Source organism: Triturus cristatus, chromosome 3_1 (assembly GCF_964204655.1).
Source record: "Triturus cristatus chromosome 3_1, aTriCri1.1, whole genome shotgun sequence".
NCBI lineage: Eukaryota > Metazoa > Chordata > Amphibia > Caudata > Salamandridae > Triturus > Triturus cristatus.
In genome coordinates, this window is record NC_140583.1 from 15,230,737 (window position 1) to 15,243,697 (window position 12,961).

General features: G+C 51.4%; 1 protein-coding gene across 1 annotated transcript in view; it reads left to right on the forward strand.

The window, feature by feature from the left end:
* Positions 1-12,961, forward strand: part of MYBPC3 (myosin binding protein C3) — a 423,360-nt gene that overhangs the window by 166,605 nt on the left and 243,794 nt on the right. The window contains exon 12 of the mRNA XM_085646556.1: positions 4,502-4,668. Coding sequence (XP_085502682.1) covers positions 4,502-4,668 — 167 coding nt within the window. The remainder of the gene's footprint in view (positions 1-4,501; positions 4,669-12,961) is intronic.

The window sequence follows — 12,961 nt, forward strand, 5'->3', positions numbered from 1 at the left end:
TCCACATGCCAGTCTCATCACTGCTGCCACATACTAGTCTCAGCAGTGCCTGCATGTACGAGTCCCAGCAGTGCCTCCGCATAGCAGTCTCAGCAGTCTCCCCACATACCAGTCTCAGCAGCACCTCCACATACCAGTCTCAGCAGTGTCTCCAAAATACCAGTCTAAGCAGCGCTTCCTCATACCAGCCTCAGCAGTGCCTCCACATACCAGTCTCAGCGCTGCTGCAACATACCAGTCTCAGCAGCGGCTCCACACACCAGCATCAGCAGTGCCTCCACATACCATTCTCAGCAGCACCTCTACATTCCAGTTTCAGAACTGCCTCCACATACCAGTCTAAGCAGCGCCTCCACATACCAGTCTCAGCAGTGCCTCAACATAACACTCTCAGCATTGATTCCATATACCAGTCCCAGCAGTGCCTCCACATACCAGTTTCAGCAGTGCCTCCAGATTCCAGTCTCATCACTGCTGCCACATACCAGTCTCAGCAGTGCCTGCATGTACCAGTCCCAGCAGTGCCTCTGCATACTAGTCTCAACAGCCCCCCCACTTACCAGTCTCAGCAGCCCCTCCACATACCAGTCTCAGCAGCGCCTCCACATTCCAATCTCAGCAGTTCCTCCACAAACCAGTCTCAGCTGGGCCTCCACGTACCAGTCTCAGCACTGCCTCCACATACTAGTCTAAGCAGCACCTCGACATACCAGTCTCAGCAGTGCCTCAACATAGCACTCTCAGCAGCACCTCCACATTTCAGTCTCAGCAGTACCTCCACATACCAGTCTCAGCAGTGCCTCCACATGCCAGTCTCAGCACTGCCTCCACATACTAGTCTAAGCAGCACCTCCACATACCAGTCTCAGCAGTGCCTCAACATAGCACTCTCAGCAGCACCTCCACATACCAGTCTCAGCAGCCCTTCCACATACCAGTCTCAGCAGTGCCTCCACATGCCAGTCTCAAAAGTGCATCCACATACCAATCTCATCACTGCTGCCACATACCAGTCTCAGCAGTGCCACCACATACCAGTCTCAGCACTGCTGCCACATACTAGTCTCAGCAGCACCTCCAAATACCAGCCTCAGCAGTGCCTCCACATACCAGTCTCAGTGCTGCTGCAACATACCAGTCTCAGCAGCGCCTCCACATACCAGCCTCAGCAGTGCCTCCACATACCAGTTGGAGCATCACCTCCACATACCAGTCTCAGCACTGATGCCACATACCAGTCTCAGCAGTGCCTCCACATACCAGCCTCAGCAGTGCCTCCACATTCCAGTCTCAGCAGTGCCTCCACATACCAGTCTCAGCAGTGCCACCTTCCACCAGCCTCAGAAGTGCCTCCACATACCAGTCTCAGCACTGCTACCACATACCAGTCTCAGCAGTGCCTTCACAGACCAGTCTCAGCAGTGCCTCCACATAACAGTCTCAACTGTGCTCCCAAATACCAGTCTCAGCACTGCTGCCACGTACCAGTCTCAGCTGCGCCTCCACATACCAGCCTCACCGTTGCTGCCACATACCAGTCTCAGCAGCGTATCCACTTCTCCGTATTAGCAGTGCCTCTATTAATCAGTCTCAGGAGTGCCCTTTTTTCACCAGCCTCACCGTATCTCCTCACATTTGCCTCCATTTCAGCAGCCTTAACATGGTCTCCTCACGTCTATCTCAGCTAGGCCTCCATTCTGAAGTATCAAGAGTGTCTCATCTGTGCCTTCTTTTCACCAGTCTCAGCAGTGCCTCCTTTTCACAGTTCTCAAGAGTGTGTCAGCTGTGCCTCCATTCTGAAGTCTCAACAGTGTCTCAGCTGTACTTCTATTCACCAGCCTTAACATTATCTTCTCACATCCGTCTCAACTGTGCCTCCATTCATCAGTCTTAGCAGTGCCTCCTCACTTCTGTCTCAGCTGTGCCTCCATTCACCAGTACCTCCTTTTCACCAGTCTCAGCTGTGCCTCCTTTTCACCTGCCTCAACAGTGTCTCCTCACATGTATCTCAGCTGTGCCTCCATTCACCAGTGTTAACAGGGTCTCAGCTCTGCCTCCAATCATCATCCTCAGCAGTACCTCCTTTTCACCATCCTCAACAGTGTCTCTTCACTTCTATCTCAGCTGTGCCTCCATTCACCAGTCTCAAGAGTGTCTTAGCTGTGCCTCCAATCACCAGTCTCAGTAGTGCCTCCTTTTCACCAGTCTCAGCAGTGCCTCCTCATGTCTGTCTCAGCTGTGCCTCCTCCAGTCACCTGTTTCAGCAGTGCCTCCTTTTCACAGTTCTCAGGGGTGTTTCAGCTGTGCCTCCATTCACCAGTCTCAGCAGTGCCTCCTTTTCACCAGCCTCAACAGTGTTTCCTCACATCTATCTCAACTGTGCATCCATTCACCAGTCTCAACAGTGTCTCAGCTGTGCCTCCAATCACCATCCTCTTCAGTGCCTCCTTTTCACCAGCCTTAACAGTGTCTCCTCACTTCAATCTTAGCTGTGCTTCCTCCAGTCACCTGTTTCAGCAGTGCCTCCTTTTCACAGGTCTCAATGGTGTTTTAGCTCTCCCTCTATTCACCAGTCTCAGCTGTGACTCATTTTCCCCAGCCTCAATAGTGTTTCCTCACTTCTGTCTCAGCTGTGCTTCCTCCAGTCACCTGTTTCAGCAGTGCCTCCTTTTCACAGGTCTCAATGGTGTTTTAGCTCTCCCTCTATTCACCAGTCTCAGCTGTGACTCATTTTCCCCAGCCTCAATAGTGTTTCCTCACTTCTGTCTCAGCTGTGTCTCCATTCACCAGTATCAGCAGTGCCTCCTTTTCACCAGCCTCAATAGTGTCTCCTCACATCTATCTTAGCTGTGCCCCCTTCCACTAGCCTCAGCAGTGTCGCCTTTTCTCCAGTCTCAGCAGTGCATCCACACTTCTGTCTCAGCTGTGCCTCCATTTGCCTGTCTTAACAGTGTCTCAGCTGTGCCTCCATTCACCAGTCTCTGCAGTCTCCTTTTCACCAGTCTCATCAGTGCCTTCTTTTCATCTGCCTCAACAGTGTCTGCTCACTTCTGTCTCAGCTGTGCCTCCATTTACCAGTCTCCACAGGACCTCCTTTTCACCAGCCTCAATAGAGTCTGCTCACTTCAGTCTCAGCTGTGCCTCCATTCACAAGTCTCAGCAGTGCCTCCTTTTCATCAGCCTCAACAGTGTCGCCTAACTTCTGTCTCAGCTGTGCCTCCATTCACCAGTCTCAGCAGTTCCTTGTTTTCACCAGCCTCATCATTCTCCAGTCTCATCAGTGCCTCTTTTGCACAGTTCTCAAGTGTCTCAGCTGTACCTCCGTTTTCCAATCTCAGCTGTGCCTCCTTTTCACCAGCCTCAACTGTCTCATCATATCTGTCTCAGCTGTGCCTCCATTAACTAGCCTCAGCAGTGCCTCCTTTTCACCTATCTCAGCAGTTCTTCCTCACTTCTATCTTAGCTGTGCCTCCATTCTCCAGTCTCAAGATCGTCTCAGCTGTGCCTCCTTATCACCAGCCTCAAGAGTGTTCCCTCTCTTCTGTCCTAGCTGTACCTCCATTCTCAAGTCTCAACAGTGTCTCAGCTATACTTCCATTCACCAGCCTCAACAGTGCCTCGTTTTCACCAGCCTCAACAGTGTCCCATCACACCTATTTCAGTTGTGCCTCAATTCACCAGTCTCAGCAGTACCTTCTTTTCACCAGTCTCAGCAATGCCTCCTTGTCACCAGTCTCAATAGTGTCTCCACACATCTGTCTCCGCTGTGCCTCAATTCACCAGTCTCAGCAGTGCCTTCTTTTCACCAGTCTCAGCAATGCCTCCTTGTCACCAGTCTCAATAGTGTCTCCACACATCTGTCTCCGCTGTGCCTCAATTCACCAGTCTCAGCAGTGCCTTCTTTTCACCAGCCTCAACAGTGTCCCCTCACATCTGTCTCAGCAGTGCCTCAATTCACCAGTCTCAGCAGTGCCTCCTTTCCACCAGCTCAACAGAGTCTCATCATATCTGTCTCAGCTGTGCCTCCATTCACCAGTTTCAGCAGTGCCTGCATAGATTCCTTTGAATAATGTTTGTGGTGAACTTTGCATGTTGCGTCCTCTGAAATGCTGCCCAGGGCATGGCATGTTTCGGTTTCCATGATGAAGCTTCGAGTGCATATCATGCATAGGTGCCTTTAGAAATTTCCTGGAGCATGCTGCATGTAGGGTCCTATAATATCCTACCAAGTGCATGGCATGTTTACTCCTCCAGGTCCTGCTATGTTTACTCATCCAGTGCATGGTATGTTTACTCCTGCAGTGCCTGGTATGTTTACTCCTCCAGTGCATGGTATGTTTACTCCTCCAGTGCCTGGTATGTTAGCTCCTCCAGTGCATGGCATGTGTATTCCTCCAGTGCATGGCATGTTTACTTTTCTTTGAAAGTATTGGAAGCTTTATCTGACGTCACACACTGGGCTGTGTCCATCTGAGATCATGTTTTCCTCCATTAACCCCAGAGGTGAGATGAAGGGTGAGGCTGCTCCTGAAGTGGATGTCTGGGAGATCCTGAAGGGGGCGCCCCCATCTGAGTACGAGAAGATTGCCTTCCAGTATGGCATCACTGACCTCAGGGGTCTGCTCAAACGTCTGAAGAAGATGAAGAAGGAGGACAAGAAGAGCACAGGTGGGGTGTTGATGCCTGGGGGGGGGGGGGCAGGGAGGGGGGTCACTGGGAGAGCAGGTCTCCTGAATAGTGCCTGTGGCTCTAGCACTGCTCGATCATCCTGTCATAGCGCCTCCCTGCTAGACTAACTGCCTCCAGGCACTTGATCAAAGGAACTCAGTGAACTCCAGAGTCAGTGAGTTCCATAGCTGAACAAAGTACACCCCCACCCCAACAACGATGTGCAACTCTTAAATACCTATATGGGTTAGTTACACTGAACGCTGGTCCGAATATTTTATTTTTATTGAATTTTATTTAAATTTCATTTTATTTTATTATTTCAGCTCACACATGTAAAAGACCTTAGCTATTGACATATTATCTTTAAAAAATCTCTCAGAATACAGCTCAAAACTGAACATTCCAGGGATATTTATTTACAATTCTGCTAATAAGAAGGACTTGTACTCCTGCACCAAGCTGCAGAAAACGTAACATGCTGAAGCTAGTTAATTGCTACATTTCAAGCAACTCTGTCCATCACTGCTGCATATTATATATATATATATATATATACAAATACACTAAAAAAAGAAAAATTACAGGGACGTTATAGTTAGGTTCCGATATTACATGCACAAAACCATAGAAATTCAGAAGTTATAATTATGCATATGTGAAGAAACTGTAAAACGTGCCTTAAGGTAACTATATCTCACGCCTTCACCATGCACAGTTTTCCCCTCAATAGTTGTATTGCAAATGTTGCATTGATATTAATAATGATGTCATAGAAGATGCCATGAGAGATGTAATCTGTGAGGCAAGTAGCAGTGTTTTTTAACGTTAAGTAATTTTTAATTACCTCACATTAATTCAGCCCACACCGCAGCCAGACTCTGCGGCCAACCCCCTGCAGGCACCCAACCCCGCGCTGCACACAGCCTTCGGCTGGGCTCGACGGGGGGGTTGGCCTCAGGGCCATCCCCCCACATGCAGGGAACTCAGGAGGAAGGCACACTGCCCCCCTCTCCATGCCACTTACTGCCTGGGAACCACATTCCCTGGGCCCAGCTATATTCTAAATGGACGGAGGACAGCACCCCCTCCCTGGGCCGAATTTGGCCCGAGGACTCTATCTCCTGGGCCCAGGCTGTAAAGATTGAGGGGGAGGTGAACATACGGCCTCCTGACCAGGCTCATTTGGCCCTGGGACCCCATTCCCCGGGGCTCTGTAGCTTTTTAATTGTATGGGGGGCATTACTGTGGGAAGGGAAACAGAGTCTAAACTCCGCTCCCAGCTGGTGGCAACATTTTCAAAGCTGCTGCCAGCTGAGAGCGTACTTCCTGTTTGCTGTCACTTGGCGGGAGCTTTGAAATTGCTCCTGTCAAGCGAGAGCAAACACAGGTCTCCCTGCCCACGCCAATGTGGACCGGGAAACCGCTATGTCCTGGGGGTGGGCACCCCTAAACATAGCTGGAGCCGGCTCTTGGGTTCTTAGAGCCATTAATAGCTTCGGAAGGGGGGCTGCGCAGCCCCCCTCCCTTCTCTAATTTTGTCCGGGCCCCAGGAGAAGGGGTCTGCTGGGCCAAAATCAGGGAGGGGAGGGTCCATGCCCCCTCCCCCTTTGAAGCTACGGCTTTGGTTGAAGTAGTGGCAGCCAATCAGATCTCATCATGACAGCTGTCGGATCCTAGAAGTAGCCACGTCGCTAGATATACATAAATCTTTTTCCTTTAATAATTAGAAGACTACTGAACATTTTGCAGCAAATTACAAAAAGGGCTGTTTCTAGGCCAAGATTTAACTTTCTGCCAAATTTGGTGTCATTCCGTACAGCGGTTCGGGCTCTAATCATGTCTGAAATCCCTATGGAAAATTCCATGTGGAAAACGTATTTTAGAACCCCTCTTTTTCTCGGCCCCCACTTGACAAATCACCCGAAACGTTCCAAATAGCAGCTGAAGTGAGTAGCAAATAGGTTTGAACAATTTGTGAAGATTCATCCAACGGTGTCAAAGTTATTAGCAAAACAAAAAACACTTTTCCTATGGAAACTAGGGGCCATATGTATGAACACTTTTTCCCATAGGCACAGAATGGGTAAAACCCTTTGATACATATGGCCCTAGGTACTAACTATAACTACCTACGGAAGAGCTTTTTTGTTTTCTTAATAACTTCGGAGCTGTTTGACAAAAAATCTTCTCAAACTTTCCAAAAAAACATAAAGTTCATCCAGCTCGTCTCCTTCCTGGAAGGTTTCCGGGCAATCCATCAAGTGAGGGCTGAGAAAACGAATGACAATTCATGCAGTTTCTGTTGGGAAATGCAGACAAAGTGTGCTTCTATGGGTTTTTGTAAATCTGTTCAGCTGTTTTTGAAGAATTAGGGCTGAAACATTATAGCTATATTGACAGTTGATGTACAGATATGCTCACTCAGACTGGCCACTTAAAGGGGACTCGTCAGTCCTGAATGGTTGGCAACAACCCGAACAATATGTTGTGACAGCCCTTCCAGGACTCAGATTCATGGTCCCTGCACCCTGAAAATAAAATAAAGAAATATGTAAGGGGGCAGGGTAAGCCCACCCTGACACCCAAAGGGCTTTCAGGGAGTCCCAAAGGGGCCCCTCTTGATTGGCTAGCCACAACTTGACAACATATAGTGGCAGCCATTACAGGACTTGGGGACAACGACCACTTTGAAGGTTACAAAAAAGGAGCTCAGATAAAGTGTGATAACAGACTGTATTCACATTATCAATCATTTTTAATGGTGTCAGGCTTATTTTAAGTAGTGCGGTGTATTCTGAGATGGTTTTAGCCTGTGTGAAATGATGATTCTCTGCTGGGATTTCCTGAATCATGTTTGAGTGAAAACAGTTTTCACTCATGATTTTCGCATTGAGGTGATAAAAGGTAGACCGGAAGCTAAAATAAGAGCACATTTTCTATAAATTCACAGTTTCTTCCTCAACTACGTGAGAATAAAGTCTGAAATTCTGAGTAAAACATGTACTTCCAACAGCAGCAGCTGCAGCTCCCAGCTGATTCACCAGTATATTACTGCAGCTTCACCACGGTGTTCTGATAAACAACTAGAGCGCTGACATTCTGTATTTATGAAAAACGTGTGGGACATCTGAAGCCATCTTGATGGAATCACAGCTGTAAAACTGAAAACTGCACTAAATGGGGAGATGACAAAAACATCTCTCAAGATAGCCACCCAAGAAAAAAGAGCCCAAAATCACCACCGCCCCTCCCCCAGTGTAGCCCAATGGTAGAAGCGTGCAAAATGCTGAAGTAACTTGAGCAAAGAATAATAATGTGATCTACTGGTGAAAAAAACCACATGAAAATAGCAACTAATTAAAAAGCTCTATATTGCTATTTGAAAACTCAGAAAAGTATACAGGACGGTAGAACTGATTCAGGCGGGGACTCCCAAACGGCCCTATGTTGGCCGTCTCCCATCTGAAACTGCCTCAGCTTCAACAGACGTCAATGGGGAAATACATTCCCACGACTGTTTTTCGAAACCTTCCACTTTCCTGTTATAGAATGTTGGCAGGTATGGAACAGATGTCCTCGTTTTAGCTTTCTAGAGCATCAATCATAACTTCTGTGGGCAAAACCTCCCTTTTCTTCACTTTTCATTTCAAAAGAACGATTCGGCTTTACACGTTTTATTCCATGAAGATGATTTCAGGTGTATCACACTTTTGTTATAAATGCAGAATGTAAACGCTCTAGTTGTTCATTTGAAAACTTTGGGTAGGGAGGGGGCAGGGGCAAGGACTCGGTCACAGACGGCATGGGGGCGCAGTGGAGGCAGCAAGCTGACCACACCGAGCAGGCAGGTGGGACAGAACAATGGACCATGCAGACGGGAGGGGCAGTGGCAGAACAATGGACCACGCAGACAGGAGAGACAGTGGCAGAACAATGGACCACGCAGACGGGAGGGGCAGTGGCAGAACAATGAACCACGCAGACAGGAGGGGCAGTGGCAGAACAATGGACCACGCAGACGGGAAGGACAGTGGCAGAAAAATGGACCACGCAGACAGGAGGGACAGTGGCAGAACAATGGACCATGCAGACAGGAGGGGCAGTGGCAGAACAATGGACCACGCAGACGGGAGGGACAGTGGCAGAACAATGGACCACGCAGACGGGGGGGACAGTGGCAGAACAATGGACCACGCAGACGGGGGGACAGTGGCAGAACAATGGACCATGCAGACGGGAAGGGCAGTGGCAGAACAATGGACCATGCTGACGGGAGGGACAGTGGCAGAACAATGGACCATGCAGACGGGAGGGGCAATGGCAGAACAATGGACCACGCAGACAGGAGGGACAGTGGCATAACAATGGACCACGCAGACGGGGGGGACAGTGGCAGAACAATGGACCACGCAGACGGGGGGGGGACAGTGGCAGAACAATGGACCACGCAGACAGGAGGGACAGTGGCAGAACAAAGGACCACGCAGACGGGTGGGACAGTGGCAGAACAATGGACCACGCAGAGGGGAGGGGCAGTGGCAGAACAATGGACCACGCAGACAAGAGAGACAGTGGCAGAACAATGGACCACGCAGACGGGAGGGGCAGTGGCAGAACAATGGACTATGCAGACAGGAGGGGCAGTGGCAGAACAATGGACCACACAGATGGGAGGGACAGTGGCAGAACAATGGACCACGCAGATGGGAGGGACAGTGGCAGAACAATGGACCACGCAGACAGGAGGGACAGTGGCAGAACAATGGACCATGCAGACAGGAGGGGTAGTGGCAGAACAATGGACCACGCAGACAGGAGGGACAGTGGCAGAACAACAGACGATAGAGGGCAGAGGGGACGGTGCAGAGGGCGGCAAACCAACCATGCAGGACAGTCAAGAGAGGCTGTGGCAGCCCAACAAACCTTGGACGGCAGGAGAGAGGGGGAGTGGGAGCACAATGGACCAAGGAAGGCAGGAGGGATGGAGTAGGGACACAGACTCAGACAGTGGAGAGCAGGAGATAGGCATGGCCGGACTGGGAACAAAAACTGGCCCTGGCAAAGTGCTCGGGCGGCCTCCCGGGGATTGGGGCTGCCAGCCGAGTACTTTGCCAGGGCCAGTTTCGTCCGATTTTGTCACCGGGGCTGATATTGCAACTTTTCTGCAAAAACGGTCCTGTAACAAAAGCGCCCCCCGGGGGGCCCAAAACCGGCCCCCATCCTGGCGGCCCACCGGGGAAACGCCCTGTGCCCGCTACTGCCAGTCCAGCCCTGAAGATAGGTGACAGGGGCAGCACACTCACAACTTAGGGCGGATGACAAGATCAGTACAAGCACAATAGACCACACAGGACAGAGAGGAGGAAATGGGTGCACAGGGGGCAGCAAAAGCCAGGGGAAGGAAGCTGTTGATACAGGGCAGGAGGACTGGGCAGTGGCAGCACAATAGGCCATGGCGAGCCAAAGCGGAGGAGCAGGGGCATGTATACAAACAAGGGAGGGCAAGAGGGGAGGCACTGGCAGCAAGTGGACCATGCGGGGCAGGCAGGAGGGGCACAACAGACCATTGAGGGCAGGAGCGGGGGGGGCAGGGAAACACCAATGGACCATGGAGGGCAGGGGGAATGGATAGGGGCACGGACTTAGACAACAGTGCCCAGAGGGAGATGGGAACAGGAGCAACACCCTGACCATGGAGAGCAGGAGGAAGGGGCAGTGGCAACACAGCAGACCATGGAGGGAAGGTGTGCAGGGTAGGGCCATTTTTGATGCCTCTCGTTTGTCCCGGCACAAGATGGCGGATGAGGACAGCTTTCCCAGACAGCCATGAATGTAATGATTCCTGATGGACTTTCTGTGATGCTCTGACTCGGGATGGATGGCCTGTGATGTAATGACTTCCTCTATACTGCATGCAATGTAATGGCTCCTAAGGGACTACCCAGGATGTAAAGGTAGCACACCATTTGGGCGCTACGAAAAGGCTTGTCTTGAGCTCATTTGCAATTGGGCATATGGGTGCTATGAAAGGGCGTGGCATAAATACATTGGCATATGGGTGGGCTATATGAAAAGTTGGGGCATGAACGCATTGGAATATAGATGCTATGAAAGCGCCTGTGATGAACTTGTTAGCATTTGGGCACTATAATAGGACTTGCTGTGAACGAGCTCAAAGTGTCTCAAGAGGGGACAGTAAGTAGCCCATATTTGAAGGAGCCCCGTGGCGAGAGGCTCCCTGAAGATCTGAATCTTAGTGCCTTGATACTGATGTCAGAGAAAGGGCTGGACTGGATCTGGCCTGTGCCATCCTCCATGGGAAAGGGAACAGTACCACTGCGAGATCACAGGCTGCACCGGCCTCACGGCAACCTGCCCCAGCTTTCACTTCCAGCACCTAGGTGTGAGCAGTGGCGTGCCACCAACGGTTCCCTGCATTGGGTGAAGAGTCACCTATAAGGTGGAAAATGCATCCTTACCTTTTGTGAGTTTTCCAGCTACAAAAACAGGGATTAAAGCGAAAGTGTCATGTGGTGTAAAATACTATTATCAGCAATTAACTCAGATTTATCACTCACTCCCTAGACAGCCCTGGGCTCCCAGCCTCTGCCTACAACCCTCTCCACAAGACTGGCCTGAAGTGCTAAGCTGCCACCTTATGGAGTCTGTAGTATTCGTGGCTCACTCTGCCTCGAGACATTGTGGGCCATATGTACAAGGACTGGGGTTAACTACTGCTAACGCTGGATAGCGGCAGTTTTCCTGACGCTGCGTACCGCTGAAAACTACCGCCCTGTTAGCGACGTATGTACAAGACGTCACTACACGGCGATAGTTTCAGGGAGCCACTGTGAAAACTGCCACTAACACTAGCGTGAAGGCGATAGGAATTCTGGCGTTGGCAGGCAAAAACGAACAAAGGCCCATTAGCAGCAAAAAAACGCATGTTAGTGAGCCCAACTTTTTTTCCTCTATAGGCAAAAATAGCCCATCAGTCCACCTCCAATGAAAAATAGGAAAAAAAGCAATGGAATGCAGAATGGAGCAGCCAGGGCCAAGTGCGGCACAGATCAACAACCCCCTCTAGTCCCCCAACATCCAGGATGACCAGCCGGACTTCCAGGGGAAGAGGAAATTCAGGGCTACAGCTATGAAAAGAGGCGCATCGCGGTGCAAAACCAGCGATGCATCACTTTTCATTGCGCACTCCTTGCAACACCGCGGCATCCAAAACCTTAAAAGCGCGGACAGTCCCTGGGGCCCAGAGGCCTCGCTGCGCCTGTGTCTGGGGCCTGGAGGCCTCGCTGCGCCTGTGTCTGGGGCCCAGAGGCCTTGCTGGGCCTGTGTCTGGGGCCCAGAGGCCTCGCTGGGCCTGTGTCTGGGGCCTGGAGGCCTCGCTGCGCCTGTGTCTGGGGCCTGGAGGCCTCGCTGCGCCTGTGTCTGGGGCCTGGAGGCCTCGCTGCGCCTGTGTCTGGGGCCCAGAGGCCTCGCTGGGCCTGTGTCTGGGGCCTGGAGGCCTTGCTGGGCCTGCGTCTGGAGCCCGGATGCTTCGTTGGACATGCGTCTGGAGCCTAGAACCCTTGATGGACCTGCATCTGGAGGCTTGAAAACCTCGCTGGCCCTGCGCCTGGGACCCGATGTGGGATGCAGAGGGCTGTGGAGTTGCTGGGCAGTGGCGGTAGACAATGAGGCACGGCGATCGCCCTTACCAGGTGGTGCAGTCTGGCAGATCGCATGGAGACCCATTGCTGACCTGTGTGAGAAGACCACCTTGAGCCCCTTGGAGCTGTGAATGGTAGAGGCGCTCCTGCGCACCAACGAAGGGAGGTCTGCGTCGCATACTATGATCCACCACTACACCAGAGTGCACGGAGGAGATTACCAATGGTGGGCGGCGCCTCTTTGCATCACAGGCCGGATTATGTTGCTCTGGCCGGATGCTGTGCAGGGTGAAGCCCCTTCCAAAATTGTGTGGCGGGAGCGCTGCAACTTCACGCCTAAGGTGGCCCTGTTGCATCACTTGCATCGGGAGGTTCACCAGCGGACTTGTCGGCGACTACTGTACCCAGGCTTGTGAAATCCCTCCTGGCTGAGGCTCCTGCTGGCTGGGTCACAGATTTGGAGAGAGCGGATTGCACCACGGTGTCAATGTCCAGGTAAGGGGAAGGTGGGACGCGTAGCGGAGGAGGCCCGGGGGTCGGGTCGCCCAGGCCTAGCACCTGTGGATGACCCACCCCCAGTGGCGGCTCATCCGCAATGGTGGAAGAGCATCACGGCACTGCTTTCAAGC